Source organism: Barbus barbus, assembly GCF_936440315.1.
Source record: "Barbus barbus genome assembly, chromosome: 42".
NCBI lineage: Eukaryota > Metazoa > Chordata > Actinopteri > Cypriniformes > Cyprinidae > Barbus > Barbus barbus.
Window position 1 is genome coordinate 24,247,156 of NC_136720.1, and position 27,833 is coordinate 24,274,988.

General features: G+C 36.4%; 1 protein-coding gene across 3 annotated transcripts; it reads right to left on the bottom strand.

The window, feature by feature from the left end:
- Positions 1 to 971: 971 nt before the first annotated feature.
- On the bottom strand, positions 972 to 25,918 carry LOC306861759 (ataxin-7-like protein 1). Of its 3 annotated transcripts, XM_079404221.1 has the most exons (13): positions 25,825 to 25,915; positions 25,336 to 25,404; positions 23,103 to 23,272; positions 22,709 to 22,813; positions 15,088 to 15,167; positions 13,842 to 14,025; positions 12,234 to 12,673; positions 11,185 to 11,267; positions 10,847 to 11,091; positions 7,787 to 7,973; positions 7,548 to 7,669; positions 5,868 to 6,513; positions 972 to 3,538 (listed from the first exon to the last, which is right to left on the bottom strand). In XM_079404221.1, the coding sequence occupies exons 5-13, from the start codon at positions 15,101 to 15,103 to the stop codon at positions 3,521 to 3,523; spliced, it is 1,941 nt and encodes a 646-aa protein (XP_079260347.1). In that variant the 5' UTR covers positions 15,104 to 15,167; positions 22,709 to 22,813; positions 23,103 to 23,272; positions 25,336 to 25,404; positions 25,825 to 25,915; the 3' UTR covers positions 972 to 3,520. The 3 variants fall into 3 exon arrangements, with proteins under 3 accessions (XP_079260347.1, XP_079260348.1, XP_079260349.1); XM_079404222.1 differs by lacking the exon at positions 23,103 to 23,272 and having other exon boundaries at positions 25,825 to 25,918; XM_079404223.1 differs by lacking the exons at positions 23,103 to 23,272; positions 25,336 to 25,404; positions 25,825 to 25,915 and having other exon boundaries at positions 15,088 to 15,163; positions 22,709 to 22,804.
- Positions 25,919 to 27,833: the final 1,915 nt, after the last annotated feature.

The window sequence follows — 27,833 nt, forward strand, 5'->3', positions numbered from 1 at the left end:
GAGAACATTGCTGAATTAATTCATATTGCTTCAGGCATTTTCCTTGACGTGGAAGCAAGCCGTGTGTCTTTCGCAGAAATCTCTGCATGTGATTTTGAGTTCAATGTGTAACCGAAAATGTAGCTTACAATATACAACTATTCAAACCAATGAGGATTAGAATCTCACGCCATTCTTTGTGAAATCGGCCATTAAACTACTGAAAAAAAGTTAGAATAATAATATATATAAAATAAAATGCAAAAAAAAAAAAAAAAACACACAATCGCCTTTCTTTCTTTTTTTTAATTCCGTGAAGGAAATGGGCTTCCATCATAATAAAAAAATGTAAAAAATTTAAATTAAGAAAGAAAATAAAAAGAAATAAAAATATATAAATAAAATTGCACTGCTATGCCATGGTGACATTCATTCATTTCTATAAGAGGGATGTGTTTAGGACCTACTGTATAATAATAATACTTCATAGCTTAGTTACAGTTCAACATTTCCTGTCGATGAACTGTAGTACACAGAGATTTGTGGCACTATTGGACCAAAAGAAAGAGCCATAAGGTCAAAAGGGGTACCATGATCTGATCTTGACCGCATTACAATTTCATTCTGATTCATTCGGTTTACTTAAGTGGTCCTTTACGCTATTAAAAAATATATATATATATATATACTATTATTATGTCAATAATTCCATAGGGAAAAGGCAAAACATGTAACCGAACATCCTCATCCAGGAAGTTTTCTTCTTTGTGATGATAAAGACACGGTGTGGATTAGGGACCTTCACCGCCGCTTGACCTCAAAACATTACAGCGCCAAATCCATATGGAAGCACTTCACGCATAAAAGATGGTGTGGAAGGGATCCGGGGTTGGTTTCTAGCTCTGGTAGCTGACCTATGGACAGTTTCGCATTGGCAGCAAGGCAACACGGTAATAATCAGGGGTAAAGAGCCATCACAGCAAACACAAGCTGGGTTCACAGAGTGTATTGCCTTTGCACAGTCAGAACAACTATACATGATTATTTCTCCTTAGAAATTCATATATCAATACTTTTTATAAATAAAGTGGTACTTAAATCCAAAAAAACAAAACACAAAGTGACCTTTACAGGAGTTGTGGCTCCTCAAAGGAATAGTTCAGACAAAACTTTGCTGAAAACCCTCAGGCCATCTGAGATGTAGATGAGTTTCATCATCATCTGATTTGGAGAAATGTAGCATTCCATCACTTGTTCACCAATGGATCCTCTGCAGTGAATGGGTGCCGTCAGAATGAGTCCTAAGAGCTGATAAAAACATCACAATAATCCACGAGTAATCCAGACCACTCCTGTCCATCAGTTAACATCTTGTGAAAAGCTGCATGTTTGTAAGAAACAAATCCAAGAAATGTTTAACTTGCAACCATTGCTTCGATGGAAATACAAGTCCATAATCCATCATGGATTACTGAGATGTTTTTATCAGCTGTTTCGACTCTCATTCTGACGGCACCCATTCACTGCAGAGCATCCATTGCTGAGCAAGTGATGTAATGCGATGTAATTTCTCCAAATCTGATGAAGAAACAACTTCATGTACATCTTGGATGGCCTGAGGGTGAGTACATTTTCAGAAAATGTTCATTTTTGGGTGAACTGTTCCTTTAAATATTAAGATTCTTATGCTTGAATGATGAAGAGCTTCTCAGAGGGGAAATGGAGCTGAATTGTAAATTCTGAAACATGTCTCAATGCAAAACCACAATGATCTGAAAACCTGTTTGGAAACAATCATTTTGCAATTCTGTGTAATTCTTTGCACTTCACCTTTGATTCAACATGAAATTCCATTTACAATCCATTTTACTGTTGCAATATCAGCGTAAAATTTAATATTTAGTGAGATTCAGTGGGACTTTCTTGTTTAAAAGTTATCATGGTGACACATTATTGCCATATAATTTATTATAATGCTTGCAAAATTAGGCCAGGTACACTTACACTGCCGTTCAAAAATTTGGGATATGTAATATCTCTGACCTGTGTCTCTTCTGTTCAGCAAGGCTGCATTTATTTACTAAAAAAAAACAGTTAAAACAGAAAAATTGTGAAATATTATTGCAACTTAAAAAAAAAAATTCTATTTGAATATATTTTAAAATCTAATTTATTTCTGTGATCAAAGTTGAATTTTCAGCATCATTACTCCAGTCTTCAGTGTCACATGATCCTTCAAATATCATTCTAATATGCTGAAAATTTCTGATTATTATCAATGTTGAAAACAGTTGTGTTGCTTCATATGTTTGTGCAAACTGAGATTCTTTGAGGAATATTAAGTTTATTTTTGTCACATAAAAATGTAGCTTTTGATCAATTTAAAGAATTAAAAATAAAACGTTAGTGTAAATAGAGAGTAAACAGCAAACATTTCTCCGTTAACTCTTTGAGAAGGTCTTCATTTCTGATGGTCAAACACTAAAAGGTGCACATATGACCTAACAACATCTTTAAAAAAACTAAATTGGCAACAGACCTCAGCCGACTGCCAATACAGGCTCACAGCAATGTACCTTTGCTCTAGAAAAGTCTTGAAAGACTGGGATCATTACATTATCATTTCAGTTAGTATTCCTTAAAAACATAATCAGAGTATAAATGGAAAATGCGAATGATGCAAGGCTCTTTCATAACCAACCATCTCTAGGTCTATGAAGATACATATGACTGAGGAAGAAAGAAACCACTAAATCCTTGAACCTCTGAGAGATACTAACAATAAATACAAAACAAAACAATTATAATAAAAGATATGTACACACATTTCCAACAATAGGGTCTCTATAATACTTTGAACCTTTAAAATGGCATACAAATATACTTCTGCTCAACGTGTGAAGCACTAATCAGGTCAGTTAGAAAATTAATAAAGGATAAATTATCATACAAAATTCATCACCGGTTAAAGTTCCTTTACCACAGGGGTGTGAGTCCTGGCTTCTTTTTGTTTTGTTTTTAAATCGTGTGTCAAAAACAAATACTCAAAAACCTGAATTCATCCAATTTAGAAAAATACAACTTGCCAAAAAAAGCGTCTGTAAAATATTCCCTTGTTTGAAACATTTTTCCTCTCCTTTTTACGTAGTTCAGACTTGAAATTAAGTGCACTTTAGATCGACACGGTTGAGTCCGAAGGGTTTTCCTTCATGTTGTCCCCATCTATGTGAAAATAAAAATAAAACTCCATATCGCTGAATGTCTGAAACGTGTTGTGTACTGGTCAAATCAAAATCTGAATCTGCATGATACTGAAGGAAATGTGAGAAATCATTCTTCGATAAACTGGCAGATGAAGCGTTTATTCCTAATGGGAACAGAACGGAAGAAGCCCTGTAGGAAAGGAGGACGCGAAGGATGCGACTCAACCGTAGCGGGATAACAGGCAGCGGTGGGATCAAGGCAGAACGGACACAGTGCTGGCATCCCGCGTCTACAGCGCTCACGGGACGTCCCGAGCTCTTCTCAAACTCACACTGCATCAGTGAGGGACCTTGGGCTACAAAATATGTCGGTGGTTAGTATGTTTGCATATGCAAGAAATCTGAATGTACAGTTTAAAAAAAAATAACAACAACAAAAAACAAAGAGAATTGCCAGCAAAAACCTCAGTGTCATTCATGAGATGGAAGTAAAATGCAAAAATGGTATGAAAATAATTTAGGAATACACCATAGTATCCAAGGTTCCTGTGGAACTATGAATTTTCATATGTGTTCTAGTAATTTAGGATTCTGAACAAAAAATGTATATGTTTTATTTTAAATAGATTATAAAAATTATAAAAAAAATAAGAAAACACTAGTAAAAATAAATAAATAAATTATACACACAGTCGTGGTCAGAATTATTGGCACCCTTGGTAAATAATAAGTAATCCTTTTGATCTTTTATTTTAAAAATTCACAAACGTCTAACCTTTCATTGGATAATAGGAATTTAAAATGGGGGGAAATATCATTATGAAATATTTTTTTTCTCTAATACACATTGGCCACAATTAACGGCACCCTTTTATTCAATACTTTTTGAAACCTCCATTTGTCAGTTTAACAGCTTTAAATTTCCAGAATCTCTCCAGATCCTTTAGATTCACAGCTCCATGTTGGTGCTTCTTCTCTTCAGTTCACCTCACTCATTTTCTACAGGGTTCAGGTCAGAGGACTGGAATGGCCAGCAGAAGCTTGGTTTTGTGCTCAGTGACCCATTTTTGTGTTGTTTTTAAGGTTTGTGTTTGGATTATTGTACGGTTAGAAGATCCAAACATGGTCCATTATAAGATTTCAGTCACTTGCTAATTTTTTTATCTGTTGGTATTTGATAGAATCCATGATGCCATGTGTCTAAACAAGATGTCCAGGACCTCCAGCAGAAATATAGGGCCACAACATCAAAAATACAGCAGTATATTTCATTGTACACATGGGGTACTTTTTATCCCTGTGTTCACCAAACCCATCTTGAGTGTTTGCTGCTAAAAAAACATTTTTTAGTTTCATCTGACCATAGAAGCCAGTCCCATTTGAAGCTCCAGTCGTGTCTGATAACTGAATATGCTGGAGATTGTTTTTGGATGAGCTAGGATCATTTTTCTTGACACCCTCCCAAGCAACATGTGGTGATGTAGGTGCTGTTTGACAAATTTGTTTAGGTTTTCTGACCCCGGGACTCAACTATTTTCTGCAGTTCTCCAGCTGTGGTCCTTGGAGAGTCTTTATCCTCTCAAACTCTCCTCACCGTGCATTAGGACGATATAGACACACATCCTCTTCCAGGCAGATTCATAACATTTTATGATGATTGGAAATTCTTAATTATTGCCCTGATGGCGGAAATGGGAATTTTCACTGCTCTAGCTCTTTTCTTAAAGCCACTTCACTAATTTGTGAAGCTTTATCTTATCTTTTGCTGCACATCAGAAATATATTCTTTGTTTTTTCTCATTGTGATGGATGATTAAGGGAATTTGGGCTTTGTTTTCCCTCCTATTTATATTTCTGTGAAACAGGAAGCCATGGCTGGATAATTTCATGTTCATAATCACCATGGAGTGCTCAAAATTGTAAATATGAATGGGAATATACTTCAGAGATATTTTACGCATAAGAATTTCTTATTTACCAAGGGTGCCAATAATTCTGACCACGACTGCATATATATACACACTACTAAAACTCCTTGAATTTAAATAACTTTTAAAAAAAAAATAATAATAAAAATATATATTCATACTAGAAAAAAAATCTTCTAAACTTTAAAAAACAATAAAAAATATTGTTTTAAATATTACAATCTGTTTTTTTTTAAATACTATCTTTTATGGGCTAGAAAAAAATGTATAATAAAGTACATGAGAAAAAAATACAGACACTAGAAAAATTGCATGATTTTAAACGACTTATTATTTATATAATATTAATATAAAAATATAACAAATATAAATAGAATAATTATATAATACTGTTACTTTAAAAAAATATGTATATATATATATATATATATATACACACACACACACACATATATATATATACACACATATATATACACATTTTCTACTTTAAAACATTTTTATATTAATTTATTTTCAAAAAAATATATTATAAAAAATTAAATACTATTAAAAAATTATAAATCTTTTCCAGGCCTGCAAATCACAATATTGAAATTCCTTAACATTTTATGTTTTTTCTTATTTATTTTTATAATAATTTATTCTTTAATATATCTTATGTCATACTGAGTGTTAATAAATTGAAATCAACACACACACACAAAAATCGGCTTATGTCTATAAAGAAACATTACTGCTTTGTAACATGTCTTACCTGTCTGGGGAGGGCGCTGTGGGGCAAATCGGCGACAGACGACAGCAAACCGCTGCTGCTCTTCCTGAAAATCCCGTCCAGTGCTGTGGATTTGGTGCTTTTGCTGGGTTTGTCGCTGCTGGTGCTCGATCCAGAGCTCTTCCTCTTCCTCCCATCGGAGGATCCGTAGGGCAGCGGGCTGTGGGATGAGACGCCCCCGTGATCCCCAGTGAGCGCCTGCGGGAGGGACAGCTCCACGCTCCCGTACCTGTCCTGCTCTCTCGGCCCCGGGGCCCCCGGCCGCGGCTTGGCCCGCACGCTGAGGGCCGCCGTCCCGTTACTGATGTGCGCCGCACCCAGTGGCAGATGGTAGCTGTTCCCGCTCTTTCGTGACTCAGAAGCTGGAGGCGCTTTCCTCTTTTTAGGTCCCGTTCCGTCCCCTGAGGCTTTGGGCGGCTTGGCCTGTTTATTCCGCTGTGGTCTGGGTCCGGGTCCAGGGTCCCGGATGCAGAAAACCCCGGCGCCGTTATGAGAGAAAGAGGTGGAGTACGAGACCATGGAGACGCCGTCCAGAGGAGCTGCCAGCGCGTGGTTGGGAACGAACGGAGAGCCGAGGGGAGAAACTTCAGTCGGGCTCGTCATGCTCTCCACCGCTAGGGGGACTTTCCTATGACAAACAGGATATGACATCACCAGTGCGTGGTAGGAAGCCATATGGCACGTTAACCTCAATATCGTGTGTTCACTGTGTGAAAGAAGACGATTTGAGCCTTTAAGTCATTCGAGTACAACTACACAGCTGAACTGAAGCAGTTAACACATTTAATTCATCAAAAAACATCTGGGTCATGTTTCACCCCTAAATAAAAAAGAAAAATTATATTTTGCAGAAAGAAAATTAAGTATTTTTTTCATTGCAATTTTATTTTAATGAGGTAATTTTTTTATATATTTATATTTATTATTTATATCTGTATTATTATTTAATATACATTATTAAACAGGAATCGTGTCAGATATTACAGAATAATAAATCAAATTATAATTTTTGTAGCCTGGAAAAAATATTAATTTAATTAATATTAAATAAATAAAAAGTTATTTGTAAATATACTTCACTGCCATAAACATGTTTACAAAATAATTATTATTTACTATCATTCAACAATCATATTTAATGACATTATTCAGTTTAATGATGTTTAAAAACAACATGACAATAAATGTCAGAATGCAGAAAAAAAATCTTGATCAGGTATTCAAAATATAAAACATATAATTTTTATATATATATATACAATTTCTTATGATATTTGGGTGAAAATAATATTTAGCAGATGAAGCCTAGAAAATGAATGTAGAAAATGAAGCCTATTTTGAAGATCAGTAAGATTTTTGCATTGCAACATTTTAAGCTGGCTATATTTTTATGACATTAGAAAATATAAATTGTTATATTATATTAATAATAATAATAGAATAACTGTTAATGAAAATAATTAACAGACAAGTCCTTATTTTCTGGGTGCAAAATAATTTTTTCTTGTGATTTTGGGGTGAAATACAACCCCTATTATATATAGATTCACCCTATCATGGGAAAAGTGAACAATGTATGCACCCATAAATACATAATTCATAAGCAATAATTTTGCGAGCGGATGGACAAGCGTGTAACTGTGGGTCATGCAGGACGCTCACCTCCACATGAGAGAGTTGACGTGTTTTTCCACCATGCAGTGGAGCGCCAGCCGCACCCGGTCCCACCGCCGGTCGAACACGTAGTGCCCCCGTCCCATCAACCGACTGCTGAACGCACAGCTCTAAGACAGGAGAGAATGAGTTTTCACGTTATATTACTCCATTTTTAAATGCTTTACGCATATACAGCAATATACAGGGTCCCAAATGTTGTAATGTAGTGGTTTGGTGCAGCTCACGCTCATGGGTCGCGGGTGCTGTGGAGAATAGTGGCACAGTGGCTTCTCAGACTCCTCGAGGAGGTCAGTTTCTCCTTCATCACTGGACAGACGTGCGTCTCCGCTGCACTGCTGCCAGCCGAGCACAGGTTCAGGAGGAGGAACGGGTGCAGAGCTGAACACGACTGCACCGCCGCCGCTAGACGCTCTGCAAATAAAAGACTGATGAAACTCGAGGAAGAACATTTTTTAAAAATCATTTAAGCTATATTTTAGTTTTATTATATACTGTACTATTATGCTATTTATTTATTTAAATTTGTATTTGTTTTGGTAATTGTTTGTCATTTTTTTTATTATTCTGTTTAGCTGTTCAACATTTTTTCTGCCAATTAAAAAATCGGGTAAGATGTGAATATTGCAATGATTTTAAATGCGCTTTTTATTTGCCCATTAAGTTTCCTATAAAACATGTCATTATATGCTAGTTACACAATCTTTTCTTATCCCATTTTAAACTTTGGCAGAAAAAAAATTATATTTTGAATATACAGAAATAAATGTAGTTTGATTCTAAGGCCGCGTGTCCACCAAAGTGTTTTTTCCCAAGTCTGGCATACTTTTTCAATAGTTCTCAATGGGAGTGTCGCGTTTTTTAAAACGCCAGGAGCGTGCCGAGCGCTGAGTGTCTTTTTCGTGCTGAGAGCTGAGCGTTCGGGCGTTTTTTCCTCGGCGACGAGAATTGAAGACTGTTCAACTTTGGGCAAAATGCTGCGCTCATCACTGTCACTTTCTAGTGAGCTAACCAATCACACTGGAGGAGGGGCAGGACTAATACCGAACAACTGTCACATCCTGCTTGTCCTATGACTAAACAATAGAGAAGTTAATATTGCTGGTCTCAGGTATTTATGTCTTTACGAGATGAATTGAGATGAATGAGCTATAATTGAACAAAATACGAAATTGCCATTGACTACAATAGAGTATTATGATATAAAATGCTATATTTTTCAAATGCATCAGTGTACCATTACGAAACTTTGTATGTACCATTGAGGCCATGACCTGAAAGTACTGAAAACGTTTAGAGAGAGTGCCACCTTGTGGTCAAAGGTTATAAAACAAAATAAATAAAATAAAATGCTAACAGCTTTCTGTGAAATTTGCCTATTGTAATGAGACTGGTATTAATAGATTCCTTGGGTCATGCTGAGAACAGTGATACCAATGTTGTGATACCATAGACAAACTTCCTGTTCACCATTTGGATTTATGTTGAAAACCTACTTTTTCGAACTCCTCCTCAATCGTTTGTCCGATTTTAACTAAAATTGAGTCAGATCATCTTCAGACCGTGCTGACAAAACGTTATGGATTTCGTGTCGATAGACAAAACCGTTTTCGTACAGCGCCACTACAAATTTTAGGCATGGTGCCAAAATGACTCTGAGGCTACATCTCTGCAAAGCTTTGACATAATGACAACAAACTTTGTGTGTGCCATTGTCACCTCACACAGAACACACTCATATGATTTGATTACAGCGCTACCTGGTGGTCAAAAGTGATAAACCATTTAATTATATTACTAGAGTTTGTGTTTATTGCCATTGACTATAATAGAGTATATTTTACGAATGCACTGGTGTACTACTATGAAACTTTGTATGTACACCAAAATGATTTGATTGCAGCGCCACCTGTTAATGATAAGCCATTTAATCATATTATTAGAGGTTATTTTTATGATTTTTCAGCCATTTCAATTGAAATCCTCCTAAAATTGCTTTTAGTACTCATTGTTGCATTTGGTCTGATGCTCCATGCTATGCTTAGCTCCACATTTTGCCGCTGGAGTGCTTGGCCCCGTAATTGCTGCTTGCAGCTATATTATTTATATTTTTCAGTTTCAGTAATTGTAGTACTTCTACTTAAGCCTCGTTCAGACAGTCAGCCCAAATCCGATTTGTGCAAATCCTACATTCGTATGTGGTTTGGAATCCTATTCAAATCGCATTTCTGGAAATCTGTTTCAGTCTGACCGGTCAGATCGGATTTAGCATAGCTTTTTCACGTCCTCACGCCACGTAAAACATAAACACATCAGACGTTTTTGCAGAAAACATGCTGAACATCTTTGGAGAAACAAGCTTGTGTCGTTGCGAAGTGCAAGTCAAGCGGGAAAAACATATACCGCTAGTACACGCACCTCTTTGTGTTTTGAAAGTAGCGGAGACAAAAAAAAAAAAAAAAGGGAAAATAGCGAAGACAGCAGCACGGAATAAAGCCGCACAGCTTCCTGCATTTCTGCCGCTGCCTCACAAGACAAAATATAATACTACAGCGCAACCGCGACGTTAAGACATCTGTATTGCAAACTGTAATGCTGTTACTGTTTTTTTAGCGTAGGCATAACAACGCAACGGCATTACCATAGAAACCAATGCACATTCAGTAAAAAACAAAAGAGCACTTATGGACCCACAAATCGGATATGAGCAGTCAGTATATTCAAATTCGAATATTCAAATCTTATTCCACCCGGATATGCACAAAATCGGGTTTGGGCTGACAGTCTGAACGAGGCTTTAAACTAATTTTATTTCAGTTAGTTGCCAAGGCAACATTTCTCATTTTTATTTAAAGTTGTCCTTCTAATAATTGTTCACCATCATACTACAATAGTGATAATATGACAATATTTAATACATGATAGTGATAATATTTATATTTTATTTTATTTCAGCATTATTTTAACTAACTAAAATCTGTGAATCAGTTTATACAGTTCAGTTCAATAAATTAATTCAGAACTGATTCAACAATTCAAAGTGCACCATCACTTAAAAATGTCATATTTTTTAAATATTAATATTATTTAATATGAGAAATATTTATGTTAAATATCTAATATTTAATATAAAATGTTGTAGGAAAATTATGTAGGAAAATATTACTGTTTATTGATATGTATTATCCTAAATAATGCACGTAAAGAAGACTTACTTAAAAAAAAATAGATGATAAGATACCTAGACATTAAAATAATTGCACAGTCTTGTAGTCAGCAGTATATACCTGTGTAAGTGTGAACTGGCCAGCTGCAGTTTGAGAGTGGGCGTGGTTTTGGCATTGGTACAGCTTGTGGATAGGCTGGTTGCTGAGTCATGTGACTGTGTGACCTGCACTGATTGGCTGCCTGCTTGAACTTCCTTTTTTTGCCCCGTCTCCTTCTCCTTCGCCCGTCCCTTATGCTCCGCTAGAAGGATGTCGAAGTCTTTCCTCCGCCCCGGGACGGCTCGCCGATGGGTTAGAGAGTGAGTCTACAACATACACAAACAAACACTTTAAACTCCACCACAATCCTCAGTGGACAGAGATGATTAAATTACACACTAATGAGTGACGATACCAACCTTGCAGGTTAAAGATCGAGTGCAAGGCCGCTTTGTCTCTGGGTCCAAAACCCCACAGTGTTTATTAGGATCAAACACTCTCCCTGTACAGCAAATAACAAAATAACAATATTATTTATTTATTTATTAATTAATTATGTATTATAATGTATGTATATATTACTAATCTTATTAGTATGTACTTGTGTGTGTGTAAGAAAATAGATTTAATAGATTTATATACATAGCATATAATGTTTTATTACTATATCATGTTTATTAAAATGCTACATATATAAAAAAACATTTATTATGTGCTTTTAGTCAATTAAAATGTGTGTGAAGGGGGAAGGGGGAGGAAGTGGTGTGTGGCCAAGTATGGTGACCCATACTCAGAATTTGTGCTCTGTATTTAACCCATCCAAGTGTACACACACAGTAGTGAACATACACCCGGAGCAGTGGGCAGTTAGTTTTGCTAAAAAACAGAAGTTAAATGTGCTGCAAATGCATTTCTTCTGGTTTCAAAACAAACCTCAGAGCAAGCGTTACAGCCAAACCAAAATTTATTCAGACACCTTCAACATTTCTCACATTATACTCATTCGCTATAGTTTAGAAACTGGTAATAAAATATGACAAGAACTCAGAGTTAAACTGTGTCAGAACAAATTCATCTTGATAATGTGATATAACTTATCTTTGACAGAAAATATGTAATGAATTCGGTTGAATATACCAATTTAGGTCAACCGATTACGAACCGATGCTTAATTTTGTTCAGTCTGTGGTGGAAAAAGGTCGCATTAGCAAGTAAGGAAAAAAACACTTAAGCAAAACATGATCAGGTCAAAGTGTTGGAATAATTTTTGGTTCCAAATTTTGTATCAATTTAACTGGTAGTTCACTGTATGAAGAATTTTGGGGTATGATATGTCACGGTTTACCTCACTTACATAAATGAACTACAGTATCCTGCACCCACTAGTAAAAAAAAATCTCAAAAATGATATCTGGTGTCTGAATAATTTTTGGTTTGACTGTATATTAAACAAGCATTTGCTACTCACCCGACACTCTTCGGTGCCGCCCGCCTTTGGCTCCGTTCTGATGCTTCTTGTCTGGTGGAGAAGGAGGGACTATCGGTCTCCGGTCCATTAGGGATGGAGACGTGGAGGCCGCGGGTCTCCTGTCCTGTGGGGAGGGCGAGGAGGCGTGCCGTTTCTCCAAGGGCGACCGTGACGGGCTGGGCCGCCTGTCAATCAGCGAGGGGGGCGTGGTGGAGCGAGGCGTCACAGGAGCGCGACCGTTCAGGAACTTCTCCTGGTTCTTGTGAGATGCTGGTGACGTCAAGGAGGACATGAGAGGAGCAGAAGATGGAGAGGAAGACGTGGAGGAGAAAGAAAGAGAAGAACCCGGCGTGGGAGACGTGGAGTTGACTTTGATGTGCGCTCCCTCCGATCGGTTGAAACACGGCATCTTCTCCAGACTCACCACAGGTAAAGACACGCTAGAGAAAAGAGATTGCATATTTGAACTTGAACTTGCACAGAGTACAATTTCCAAACATAAATTCAACTCTCTTTTAATTTATGAGAATTTGAATTTAAAAAAATTGGTCACAACCACAGGAAGTCGAATTGTAATTTGAATTGACATAAAACGTTTTCTATTCATCAAAGAATCCTGAGAAAATGCATCATGCTTTCCACAAATAATGAGATAATAATCAAAAATGTTTCTGGAGCAGCAAATCTGCATATTAGACTGATTTCTGAAGGATCATGTGACACTGAAGACTGCAGTAATGATGCTGAAAATTCAGCTGCGCATCACAAGAATAAATTATATTTTACAATATATTCACATAGAAAACAGTTATTTTCAATTGTAATAATATTTCACATTTTTACTTTGCTTTTATTGTTGTTTTTTTATCAAATAAATGCAACATTGGTGAGCAGAACTGACTTCTTTCAAAAACATTAAACTCTTACTGACCCCAAACATTTGAACAGTAGTGTAAATATTATCACCATTAATTTATATATTACATCATTCATTTTGATCAATTATGCCTAAAAATATAATTATGATGACTAACAATACATATTTCAGATTGCACAATAAATGTTTTCATATTGCACATATTTCTCTAAAATTCAATACCTGCACATAATGAACACAGCCAAACAAATATTAATGTTGACATTTAAATGTTCACGAATGCTTACTTTATTACAAAAAATATTTACATAAAAATTTGGGGTAAATCAAGAGCTTTCTGGGAAGTTAAGTGTTCTTCTTTCATGGTCAATAATAATAATAGGTATAAGTAATAATAATGAAATTTCTGTTCTAATCTATTATATGTATAGGTGGCATTTCTAACACTAATTATTAATATCATCTAGCATTTATGGAAATAATTTTGTAAGTTACATGGTGACATCTTTATGGGTAACTTGTGCAGGAAAATAAATTATTAAAAATATAAATTGTGTTTAATTTGAAATATGTCAGGAAACTCTAACATTGATTCAAATATGACAGTCACATTGAAGCATTAGATGATGTTTACAGACACTTTGCTTTCTTACTCTTACAGTTAATTTAACCCATTATCCAGTGTTTGTCTGAGGAAGCATTTATGAGTTGATGGAGAAAGGGTTACCCACCAGGCCTTGGCTCGGGCTCCTTTGGGCGGATAGACGGCCAGCGGAGCCTTGCTGAAGCGTGAGTGTGGGTAATCACGAGGAACCCGGAAGGGAAGGGGCTCCACCTCGCTCTGGCCCACCGACATCTTGGCCTTGACAGGAACCAGAGGGGTCCTGGAGCTGCTGGGCGAGCAGTGTCTCCTCTCTGACAAACGAATACAGCCGTCAGAATATCATAAGACTCTGTACAGGAAGTGCTGAGGCAGATAAACTACTGGACTGAGTCCCAGTTAATATACTATCTATCCTATACAACATGAAAGATTAACGTAAGTGCGTCCCAAATCATAATGCATTTAAAATAATATGTGCAGATTGTGCACACTTATGCTGAGCTGTAAATATTCCACACAACCCACTTACAACATTCAAGAGTTTGAGAGGTTTTCGATTGACTTTTTCAGTTTTAGTAAGACATATGTTGAGGAATCTGGGGCTGAAAACAAAACTGCAGTTTTAAAATTATGAAACTAAAAGTTAACCAATATTAAGTCATGCTTACAAGTAAATGAAAACAGTATGTGATTAAGGGGTGTAGCACAAATAAACTAATATGTAAAATATATAATAATAATAAAACAATTATTTTTCTTCTTGTATTTAGTTATTTATTTTTAAAAAAAATCAATAGGAAAAATACAAAAACTTAAAAATAATCAATACATGTTTTCCACACTGTTTTCACTATTGCAATATAATATTTTCATTCTTATATTGGGGCATATAAATCCTTATTTATTTGCACCAATATAACAGTACATAAATCATAATGTAATGAAAAAATAACATATGTTATTTCATTTAAATAATCATATTATTTATAAGCTACAAAGTCATGCTTACATGTGTGTAGTAAAATAAATTATTATTATTATTATTATTAATATACTATATACTTAAATAGAAAAAAAGTGTACTACAGTAAAATTTTGCCCACACTAGTTTAATTTAATATTGGTTTTCAAATAAATAATTGCATTTCTATGCACCAATAAACAATACATAAGTCATAAATAAAATAATAAAAAATATTAATATTTAGTTACATTTTCATTAAATTATTATTATTATTATTATTATTATTATTATGCACTATTTACCCACATAAAGAGTTTTGAACTAATTCACAGAAATGAATCAAACACTAACACTATTTTTGCTGCTGTTTAAACAAGAAATACTATTAAACAATCTTTAATACACTTACGGTTCTTGCTATGCATGGCTCTGGAGGGCTCGAGGTGGACGCGGTCCTCTCTACTCACTGTTCAACTATTCCCCAACTATCTGCAATTACAAACACTCATTATCACACACGACACAACACGAATTAGGGGCCTACAACATATAATTGATGTATGGGGTTTCAAAACACTACACTGGGCCAGAATACTGTACTAAAAAACAAAAAAAGCCCTTGTTTATTTTCAAAGTGAATAATAATAAAGCTCCTGGCTCGATCTGGCAGCTCACTAACCGGCCTTGGCCTTCGCATCGTGTCTCGTCTGCCAGCGAATCTCAGCCAAGAGCCACAACACCGTTCGTGAGGACTCAAAAGAGCTGATTTCAGAGGCTCTGTTTGGACGGGGAGAACCCCTCGCTCATAACAAAGTCTGACCGCCGACCAAAAGAGAGAAACAATAGCCTGACCACAGGGGGAAATTCAGCAACGGGTTGGTCTGAATACGAGGCAGGTGTGTAAATACGCCTGTAGGTGTATATCCTGAGCAGCTGCACTGAGACAAAAAAAAAAAAAAAAGCCAAAGTCCATCGTGTTCACAGGTATGCTGACGTTCTGATGCTGCTAAAATCATCTGAAGACAATCAGTTACAGTCGGTGTGTCTTTAAAAGGATGTTGAGATGCACAAAATACAAAAAAGAAGTGAACACTAACACTTTTAGTTTGATTTGATGTGTTCAGAAGCGTGTTGTTACTACAGCAGACATTAGCGTAAACGGTCTTCTTCTGTGGTTGGTTTTCTCCTTCAGCTCAACTGATGTGATGGCAGTAATTATGACTTTTTATATCACAATTCGGACTTTTTTCCTCACAATTTCGCAATGTTACTTTTTTCCTCAGAATTGCAAGTATATATCCTGTAATTGCAAGAAATCAAGTCAGAATTGTGCAACTTGCAATTGCCAGTTAATATCTTGCAATTCTGACTTATTTCTCACAATTGTAAGTTTATACCTCACAATTCTGACTACTTTCCTCAGAACTGTGAGATGTAAACATGTAACTGCGAGTTATAAAGCCTAATTCTGAGTAAAGAAAGACTAACTTTATAACTCTCAGTTGCGAGTTTATAATCACACAATTCTGAGGATAAAAGTCAGAATAGCAACATTTAAACTTCACAATTACGAGAACAAAAGTCAGATTTGTGAGATAAAAAGTCATAGTTACCTTAAATAAGTGCGCATCTACGTGGTCGCTAGGCATTTCAGAGTTTTATGTGTGTGTTTGCAATGCAGTTGTTTTCAGTGCATTGCTACGAGATTTATAGAGTTCTAAATGGTTGCTATGCAGTTGCTATGGTGTTCTGAGTGTTTTAGTTTGTTGCTATGTGGTCGATAGTGTTCTAAATGTTTTAAGTGTGTTGCAACGCAGTTGCTATGGTGTTCTGATTGTTTTTAGTGTGTTGCTATGAGGTTTCTAGAGAGTTCTAAATGTTTTAAGTGTGTTGCTACGCAGTTGCTATGGTGTTCGGATTGTTGTTAGTGCATTGCTATGAGGTTTCTAGAGAGTTATAAATGGTTTTAATTGCATTGCTATGCAGTTGCTATGGTGTTCTGATTGTTTTTAGTGTGTTGCTGTGAGGTTTCTAGAGAGTTCTAAATGTTTTAAGTGTGTTGCTACGCAGTTGCTATGGTGTTCTGATTGTTTTTAGTGTGTTGCTGTGAGGTTTCTAGAGAGTTCTAAATGTTTTAAGTGTGTTGCTATGCAGTTGCTATGGTGTTCTGAGTGTTTTAGTTTGTTGCTATGTGGTCGACAGAGTGTTCTAAATGTTTTAAATGTGTTGCTACGCAGTTGCTATGGTGTTCTGATTGTTTTTATTGCATTGCTATGAGGTTTCTAGAGAGTTCTAAATGTTTTAAGTGCGTTTCTATTAGGGGTGTAACAGTACACGTAAAATGTCTTTCGGTTCGGTACGCATGTTACTTTTAATAAGAAACAAAGTCTCATCTTTCAAATTATGTCAATTTTTTTCAAGAAATTCAAGCAATAAATGCTGTTTTGGCGCTCTCTGATGTGGCATGACAGATCGCTGTATAAACGGCTCAGTTCAAACAGCTGTACGGAGTGTGAGTGAGCACTATTATCCCTTCCTTTTTACTACTAGTTTTAACGCAAAATGAACATGAATGAACATCTCATACCTCATGTAATCGCTCCATCAGTGTTTCAACCATTGGAAAGAAAGGGAAAAATAAAAGGGAAAGGGAAGTATGGTGACCCATACTCGGAATTTGTGCTCTGCATTTAACCCATCCAAGTGTACACTCAGTAGTGAACATACACCCGGAGCAGTGGGCAGCCAATGCTGCGGCGCCCGGGGAGCAGATGGGGGTTCGGTGCCTTGCTCAAGGGTCTCACCTCAGTCGTGGTATTGAGGGTGGAGAGAGTGTTGATTATTCACTCCCCCACCTACAATCCCTGCCGGACCTGAGACTCAAACCCACGACCTTCAGGTTACAAGTCCAACTCGCTAACCATTAGGCCATGACTGCCCCGTGAAAAAAAAAAATATAATAAATTGACGGAAAGTCGTCAATAAAACAGCTTGTAAACAAAATGTCACAAAGCATTTCATTTACCTCAGACACGTCACAGCTTGTTAGTTCGCTAGAGAAGTGAAGTCTAAAGAAGAGCATTTCCCAAATAATTTGACGATATACGCATTATATTTTACTTTGCCTGTTAGTGATGTCTTAATCATTTAATGTATGTTTAATAAATCTGTTATGAAACAAGTTATGACAGCCACTGTGTAAATGAATATATTTCAACAACAAATAAATTTTATAATCTAGAAGTTAATTTAAAAACAGCATTATGTGCAATTTACATGTTTGCATACAATTTTTTTTTTAATTGAGTGTTGATTATTATTTTTTACAAATAATAGTAATTAAATTTAGGTTTAGGCTCTGTTGTTAAATGTAACCTTATACTAATGTAAACGGGCTCCCTATAGTTTAGAGCATAAGCTGTTTTTCCTAAGAAAATCAAAATTATAATTGAATTTAAAGAAAGGGCCATTCGTTAATAAAAAAAGCAATTTTATGTTTAGCTTTTCCCCCTGCTGTACCGAAAACATACCTAACCGTGCCGTCAAAAAAGGTATGTACCGAACTGTCATGTTTGTGTACCGTTACACCCCTAGTTTCTATCCATTTGCTGTAGCGTTGTTGCTGTGCAGTTTCTAAAGTGTTCTGAGGGTTTTCAGTGTGTTGCTATGCGGTTGCTAGGTGTTTTTTTTTACTGGCCCAAGTGAAAAGAGTCCTGCAGCTTCAAGTCTCTGTGATATTCTGATCTCTAGATATGACTCAGGTCCCTCCTCCAATACGATTCTGTGGGATTTCTTCATCAGTTTTATAAATCTCAAGTCAGAATGCTCAGAAAAGCGTTAGCGCACCTCTCCCCGACAAGTTGTAACAAATCTAAGCAACAGTGATAATTACCTTACGAAAAACACCCAGGATAAAACTTCACAGTTTCGTAACATTGTCCCAACATTTCAAAACAAATAAATAAGGTACGACTTGTGTAGTATTGACATCACTCAGTGTGTGTGTGGTCTGCTATTAGCGTCTCTCTATCTGACAGGCCACAGGAAGACACAGGCACCAGCTGAGCTACGTTTGTTTACATCCGGTCCGTGACTGCAGGAAGATGACCACTAGCGAGCTCACAAACAGAGCCCAAAACCGTGCCAACTGAAAGCTAAGCAAACACATGAGCGTCCAAAAACGTCCGCTGTGAATAACACTCACACGTTGGTCGAGGAGACACACTTACCCAGCCTGTCTGCTCAGCGGCGGTTGAGAGGATGGAAGAAAAAAACAGAAAGCGAAAGAGAAAGAGACGAGAGAATAGCATGCCTCCTGTGTGGCTGAAGGCATCCCGCCTTCTCTTTCTGGGCCGCGGTGTATTGAGTTGAATAGCTGCAAGTCGTTGACCCCTGCGCTGAACCCCTGCAGCTGCCGCGCAGCTCTCCGCTCTCAAAGGGGGGCGGCAGGGGACGAGAGAGAAAGGCAGCTATGTGAAATCGCTGTCGGAAGGGGACGAGGGCGAGCTGCCAATGGGCCTTCCGTGCATTACCGCCGCCTCCCGCCGCACGAGACACCTCTCTGTTCCACAATCGCACGTGTTCTGGGCACAAGACCAAAGACAGATGTGAGCCGAGCAGACGAGACGAGACGAGTGCGGTGAGGCTTAAATGAAAGTAAACAAGACAAGCTGGAAAACCAGTGATGATGGACTGGTGGAGCCATTCTGCCCCGGGACAGGATGCTTTTTCAAAGAGACCTCTTTTGGTTTTTAACATTCGCCACAATGGTGTTCAGCACAACAATGCAATACAAACTCATTTTTAAAGGGATAGTTCACCCAAAAATTAAAATTCTGTCATCCTTTACTCACCCTTAAGTTGAATGAGTTTCTTTCTTTTGTTCAACAGAAGAAAGAAACTCGGAGGTTTGGAGCAACTTGAGGGTGAGTAAATTATAATTTTTTATTTTTGGGTGAACTGTACCTTTAAAGCCACAAACACTAAGATAAAAATGCAGTAAAAACAGTAATGTTGTAAAATGTTATTACAATTTTAAAATAACTATTTTCTATTTGAATATATGTTCAAATGTAATTTATTCCTGTAATCATTTAATATGCTGATTTGCTGCTCAAGAACCATTTATTATTATTATCATTATTGAAATAGCTGTGCTTCATATTTTTGTGAAAACCATAATTAATTTTTTTTATACAGTCATGGCCAAAAATATCGGCACCCTTTGTAAATATGGTCAAAGAAGGCTGTGAAAATTAATCTGCATTGTTAATTCTTTTGATCTTTTATTTAAAAAATTCACAAAAATCGAATCTTTCATTTGATAATAATAATTTAAAATGGGAGGAAATATCATTATGAAATAAATGTTTTCCTCTAATACACACTGGCCACAATTACTGGCATCCTTTTATTCAATACTTTTTGAAACCTCCATTTGTCAGTTTAACAGCTCAACATTTTCTCCTATAATGCCTGATGAGGTTAGAGAACACCTGACAAGAGATCAGAGACCATTGCTTCATCCAGAATCTCTCCAGATCCTTTAGATTCCCAGCTCCATGACGGTGCTTCTTCTCTTCAGTTCACCTCACTCATTTTCTACAGGGTTCAGGTCAGAGGACTGGAATGGCCAGCAGAAGCTTGGTTTTGTGCTCAGTGACCCATTTTTGTGTTGTTTTTGAGGTTTGTGTTTGGATTATTGTACGGTTAGAAGATCCAAACATGGCCCATTATAAGATTTCTAACAGAATCAGTCACTTTTTTATCTGCTGGTATTTTGAATCCATGATGCCATGTGTCTAAACAAGATGTCCAGGACCTCCAGCAGAAATATAGGCCCACAACATCACAAATACAGCAGTATATTTCATTGTACACATGGGGTACTTTTTAACCCTGTGTTCACCAAACCCATCTTGAGTGTTTGCTGCTAAAAAAACATTTTTTAGTTTCATCTGACCATAGAAGCCAGTCTCATTTGAAGCTCCAGTCGTATGTTGGAGATTGTTTTTGGATGAGTGAGGAGAATTTTTCTTGACACCCTCCCAAGCAACATATGGTGATGTAGGTGCTGTTTGACCATTTTTTAAAGGTTTTCTGACCCCGAGACTCAACTATTTTCTGTAATTCTCCAGCTGTGGTCCTTGGAGAGTCTTTAGCCACTCAAACTCTCCTTCTCACCGTGCATTAGGACAATATAGACACATTCCGTAACATTTTATATTGATTGGAAATTTTCACTGCTCTAGCTCTTTTCTTAAGCTAGATCACTAATTTATGGAGCTCAATTATCTTTTGCTGCACATCAGAAATATATTCTTTGTTTTTTCTCATTTTGAAGTGAAGTGACATACTGCCAAGTATGGTGACCCATACTCGGAATCTGCATTTAACCCATCCAACGTGCACACATACAGCAGTGAACACACACACCGTGAACACACACCCGGAGCAGTGGGCAGCCATTTATGCTGCGGCGCCCGGGGAGCAGTTGGGGGTTCGGTGCCTTGCTCAAGGGCACCTCAGTCGTGGTATTGAGGGTGGAGAGCGCGCTGGACATTCACTCCCCCCACCTACAATCCCTGCCGGCCGGGGACTCGAACCCGCAACCTTTGGATTACAAGTCCGACTCTCTAACCATTAGGCCACGACTTCCCCACCGTGATGGATGATTAAGGGAATTTGGGCTTTGTTTTCCCTCCTATTTATATTTCTGTGAAACAGGAAGCCATGGCTGGATAATTTCATGTTCATAATCACCTCAAAATTGTGACTATGAATGGGAATATACTTCAGAGAATTTCTAGGGGTGCCAATAATTGTGTCCAACATGTATTAGAGAAAAACATATATTTCATAATGCTATCCCCCCCCCCATTTTAAATTCTTAATATCCAATGAAAGGTTAGATTTTTGTGAATTTTTTAAATAAAAGATCAAAGGGATTAACATTGCAGATTAATTTTCACAGCCTTCTCTGATCATATTTACCAAGCGTGCCGGTATTTTTGGCCATGACTGTAAATAGAAAGCATTTTTATATGAATATTTTGTCTTTTCATAAATGTCTTTAATGTCACTTTCAATCAATTTCATGCATCCTTGTGAATTAAAACTCTTCAATCCTACTGACTTTAAACTTTGGAATGGTGGTGTATCTCTGAACATTTTATAATTAACTACAAAGTGAATAGTTTTATATTGAACAATTGTCTTTTATTTGATTTAACGTTTTGTTTTTTGACTGTATTATATGGTCAAATACATGCAGTCTTGGTGAGCATAAAGAGACTTCTTTCAACTTTACAACAACTTAGCCAAACAATCTGAATACTGTTAAACCAGTCAGTTTTTATCACTCAGTGCCCAGATCTAATAGAAGGTTATGTTGATGACGTGTGTTAAATTAAACAGTTTTAACACACCTCAGGTCTAAGACTGTGGTCTGCAACACGTATAATAATGTAAACAGCAAATGACTCTATGATTCTTGCTTTACAGCAGTAAAAACCTCTATTATTATCTTACACAGGTTACTTTTGCATATCTACATATTAAGCTCTAGCCATATAATTAAGGTTTTGATTTGATTAGAATCGTCTACTAATGCAAGCATAACTATTATTACTGCTCATACTTAAGGTTAGTGATCTGAACAGACGTTCACAACACTACAGACGTGAATGAAGCAATCAGACTTTTCTGAATTCAAATTTTCTAGATCATTAAGATCAGATCTAAAACTCATTCATCCCATTTATTTCTCTCAAAATGAAAATGATGAGATAAATGTATTGAAAACTGCACAATAAACCCAAAACAGACCCAAAATATTAATCAAAAGCACATAATGAGTTTCTGAACTGAATATCGGAAATATCAGCCTTTAAGACACACTTCAGTGCACTAATGTCAAGAAAATGAGAACTCAACGAGACCATTAAGTTCAAATAAAATCCTGCTCATAAATCGGTATCATTACAAGCGATGACTGTCAGCGAGTCACGGTCTGGCCAACACTCACTTACCGTAATGAGTCAGGACGTCCTGAGGCTTAACGACTTTGTCGCAGGCATCGCAAATGACTGGTCTGAAATCCTGATGGGTTGGGACGTGACCATACAAAAGCATATCTACAGCCGAGAGAGAAAGACAGTGAGTAAATATGACAACTTCACATATTAGCATGAATATCATCTGGCAATAGTGTGGTCTAGGTTTTTGACAAAATGATTAAAAGCTTGACTGGAAGAAAATATATATATATTTTTTTTTCAAAATGGCCCTGTGGTGTAACAAACATTGTCCTCTTTTTCTTCCAATGCAAACTTGAGAAAAGTGTTGCTTATCACAGCTTTCTGAAAACACTCTCTTAAAGGAACAGTTCACCCAAAAATGAAAACTTGCTGAAAACTCACTCACCCTCAGGTCATCCAAGATGTAGATGAGTTTGCTTCTTTATCAAATTTGGAGAAATTTAGCATCACGTCACTTGCTCACCAATGGATCCTCTATCCAAACAGCTGATAGAAACATCGCAATAATCCACAAGTAATCCACACCACTCCAGTCCATCTTGTGAAGTGAAAAAGCTGCAAGTTTGTAAGACACAAATGAATGATTAAGGCATTTTTAACTTCAAACAGTTGCTTCCAGCTGAAATATGAGTCCGTAATCCATAATAACGCTTCCTCCAGTGAAGAAGTCCATCTCCTGCTGTCTCTCACATCAAAATCCAACCACATATTTGTTTAGAGCTGTTTTGAACCATTTCCACTTGTAAACGGTGCTTGATCTGTGCAGATCAGTTGCAACGGTTTTAAGTTAAAAATGCCTTAATGATGGATTTGTTTCTTACTAACACACAGCTTTTCACTTCATAAGATGTTAACTGATGGACAGGAGTGGTGTGGATTATTGTGATGTTTTTATCAGCTGTTTGGACTCTCATTCTGACGGCACCCATTCACTGCAGAGGATCCATTGGTGAACAAGTGATGGAATGCTACATTTCTCCAAATCTGATTAAGAAACAACCTCATCTACATCTTGGATGGCCTGAGAGTGAGTAAATTGTCAGCAAATCTAAATTTTTGGGTGAACTATTCCATTAATGTAAAACATTTTACAGCAGTGAGAGACATGAAAATTATTCTGGGTGCATGTGAGTTTTTTCCACATCTGACCCATTAAATTATTAACCAAGGTTGCCAATGAGAGCTGACTTGATAACATGTATAACCCACCAAAAGTAACATTTTGAGATGGGAACCATATTTAAAAATTTGATTATGACTAATTATTTCACATTCAGTATGTATTTAATTTGAACATGTTTAAACCACGGTTTTATGTCACTCAGCTCGTGTTTTAAAGCAGGACGGACTAGTGACCCATTATACTTCACGTTTAGTGAAGTATTTAATCACTCGCGGCTAAAGCTGATGATCAGTGGAGAACAGTGACGTAAGCGTTCAGAGGAGCTAGTCAGATCCGCTGAGCTTTCTTTCACCGTCCATGCAGAATCACTGCGCACTTCCGCTAGTACACACTGAGAACACACACACGCTCACAAAGAGAGCTAGTGCTGATCTTAAAAATGAGAAAAACAGAGCCGAACTTCATTAACACCAGCTGCTTGTGTGTCGTAGTCAGACACTTAAATGGTACATTATGGTTACGTTCAGAATGTAGTACAACTGGTACTGTTATGACTACTGTGAAGTACTAAATACCACCGACTGTTTTATTTTTAAATTAGTATGTGAAACAGATCCCGTCCTAATTTAGCTTATATAATACAATGTTTGTTAATGATTTTTACACAACATCATTTTTTTATGATTATTTTAAATGCAAAAGAACTAGTATTTTTGTACCAAGTTGATACTAAAATAAAATTATTTGTTGTTGTTGTTGTTACTTTTTATTTTAGCACAACGAGGTACGGAAGTAATGGTTCTTTTACATGTTAATAAAAAATTTATTTGATCATCTAAAATATTAAAATATACATTTTAATACAATTACATTAAATATTATTAATTAAGATAAAACTATAAAATATTAATTTAAATGTATATTGTAATAAAATAAAAACAATTTAAATAAAATAAAAATATGCAATATTAAAACCATTTAAATTGTTTTTTATTTTAATATAGTTACAATAATATAATATATTAATATTATTTATTAAAATATTTCAATAAAATACAGTAAAGACATTATTAGAATTGAAATGTGAAATATAAAATATGTTAAATATAATTTAGATATTTATTTTAATATAATACCAATAACATTAATATTATTATTAATATAAAACTGATAAATACAAAACATTAAAATGCTATTTTTATTCCTGTAAATACTCAAAGGAATTGTTCAAGCAGGCACAAAAAAATAAATAGTTTCCTGGTAGCATGAGATAGTCATTATTATTATAGATTGTTTTATTAGCATGTTGTATGAACTTATGAAATTCTGGTATGGTGACAACAATTGAAAACTATTGAAGGTGCAAACAGTGATAATGCATGCTGTGAATGTACAGTATTACCCTAAGCCTATATGAGCTCTGACAGCAATAACAACATGATGACACGAGAAGAAACGCCCACCATCAGACACACACACACACACACACACTCACCTGCTTTACTGAGTTTGATCACCTCTGAACCCTTCAAGAGCTTCTTCCCAGCAGTATCAGAGTAAAGATCTGAAAATATTCAATATCGCCGCATGCATTAGACTGATACTGTAACAAACAGTTAACGAGCATGCACAGTTACAGATACTGGTAGCTAGATGGCTGTCTTGATCCAGCAAAGCAACGCGCGCGCACGCACACACACACACACACACACACGCATGCACGCACACAAATACGCACACAGTGTCTAAACTTATACACACTCCTTCTCCTGAGCCACTAACATTGACGCGTTCACGCGTAAAGTACAGAAGTGCGCGACACCTGTCAATCACTCATGACAGATGACGAAATGAATGCACGCGCGTTTACAGAGCGTTGTTTATGCAGCAGCGCTGATGCACGCGCGATCTCCCGCTAAACCCTGACATAATCGAGTGTCGTACTGCAGTCGCGCGAGTGCCTGAGGGCGTTAATGTAACTTACAGTGTGTGTTGTGGCTCCAGTGTGCAGTGTGAGCGCGCGGCGGTACAGCGTCGCCATTGGTCTTCCTTCTTCCTTCACAAACAGCGAGAGGAGCGAGCGAGAGAAACATATGACGCAACCTTCGCCAAAGTTCGGCTGCGCTCGGCTTCAGAGACGGAAAGGTGAAAGGTTGAACGCATCGTGCATTCTTCTAGTACTCAATTATTCTTGTTTTCTAATCGTCCGTACGCTATTTTACTATTCTTATTAGTAGTAGTAGTGGTAGTAATGATAGTTTACTTTCATTTCTACAATTTAATTACATAATAATTATGCATTAATTACATATTTTTGTTTATATAACTGTTTGTTTGTTAACTTCAAAATTACAGTTTTTCTCAGTTGCTTTGGTGCATTTCTCAGATCAGAAATTAAATTTTCAAAACTACTTGTTCAACCGCCACATAATAGTCACTTGTGCACATCATAAAAGCAGTTTATCATTCTTTTGAACAAATTGCGATTGCTTTGGTACATTCATGCAACTGATTATGAACATTCGTCCACGGTTTCCTACATTATCAGTTGCTATTGCCATGTTGCTCAAAATCTATTGTATAGTTCTCTGTGCAATATTCTTACCCCTCAAAACATCTAGTCATTAGTTCATCGTAGAAGTCATTAAATGTGAGGAGTGAGTAGTGTCTCCGTAGGCTACCTCATGTGTAGTCAAACCTGTATACTAATATAATGGATACTCCTTCCTGTTACTCATTTCATTCCTGTTCCTGAATAGTTTTTTCTTTAAATAATAAAGTTAAACCATTTTTTTTTTTATTAAGTTTGGTTCATAATTCATCCCATTGTTTAATACATTTCATCATAGAAAATTGATCAACTTGAGGTTTGAGTCGCTTTTAAAATGAAAAAATTGGTTTGTGTACACCTTGTTTAGATAATTAGGGATTTTTTATGATAAAAATAATATTTTTTGACCATGAAACCAACAATTTCTTTAAAATAAACACCTGCCTGAGGGAGAAATGAAGGAATTTGTTGACATATTTTTACACATGCTTTTTAAAAGACATTAGAGTTTTGGTAACAGGAGAAAAATTGTGTAAAAAAATAAATAAAGTTACCTGAAATGGACCAGTACATATTTTGAATAGTTAAATGTGTATATTACTAGATTCAATCTTTAAAAAAGATAGAAAATGACTTTTTTGTGGAAGAGTTTTAGAAGTGAATGCCATCCATTCGGTGGAATGGCCCAGGAGCGAAAAGACAGAATGCTGTACTTTCCAAAACGGGTGGAGTCTTAATGTAAGCTATTGAATGTGATCAGTGTGAAGAGAGTAATCGGTTTTATTTTTCTAGAATTAGGGCTTCAATTATTGTCATAACATCACTTGACTCCATGTAAATATCACTATATCAATAAGATATTCATAATTTTTCTCTACCTCATATTGCTGCTATTTAAATACCCTGTACAACTTTTTTGCACATTCCTGTTATATTACTATTTAAGTCAACAACATACTGACCTGCACATTTATATTTTTTTCTACTTTTCATTTTCTTAATATTTGTATTCAATTGCACTGTCCTTGGAGCGGACCTGACCTACATTTCATTGCTGGTTATACTCTGTATAATTGTGTATGTGACAAATAAAAATCTTGAATCTTCAGGAGTTATTACCATTTCAATGTTGAATTTTTGAACTGGCGGTGGCGCTATAGAGTTGGTCCTAGAGATCCCAAAGTTGGTCAGATCCCTATTCATGGCCATCACTACAAGTGTGCCAATTTTCATCATTTTCCAATGTTCCCTTCATAGGGCTGCCATAGACTCCCGTTGGACGAGAAGAATAATAATAATAATAAAACATACAGATACAATAGGGGCTACAGCCCTTCGGGCTTGGCCCCTAATAAGAAGACATACAATTACAATAGAGGCTACAGCTCCTTTGGGGCTTGGCCCCTAATAATTTAATTTCACGTTTCGTTACAGGAGCAGCT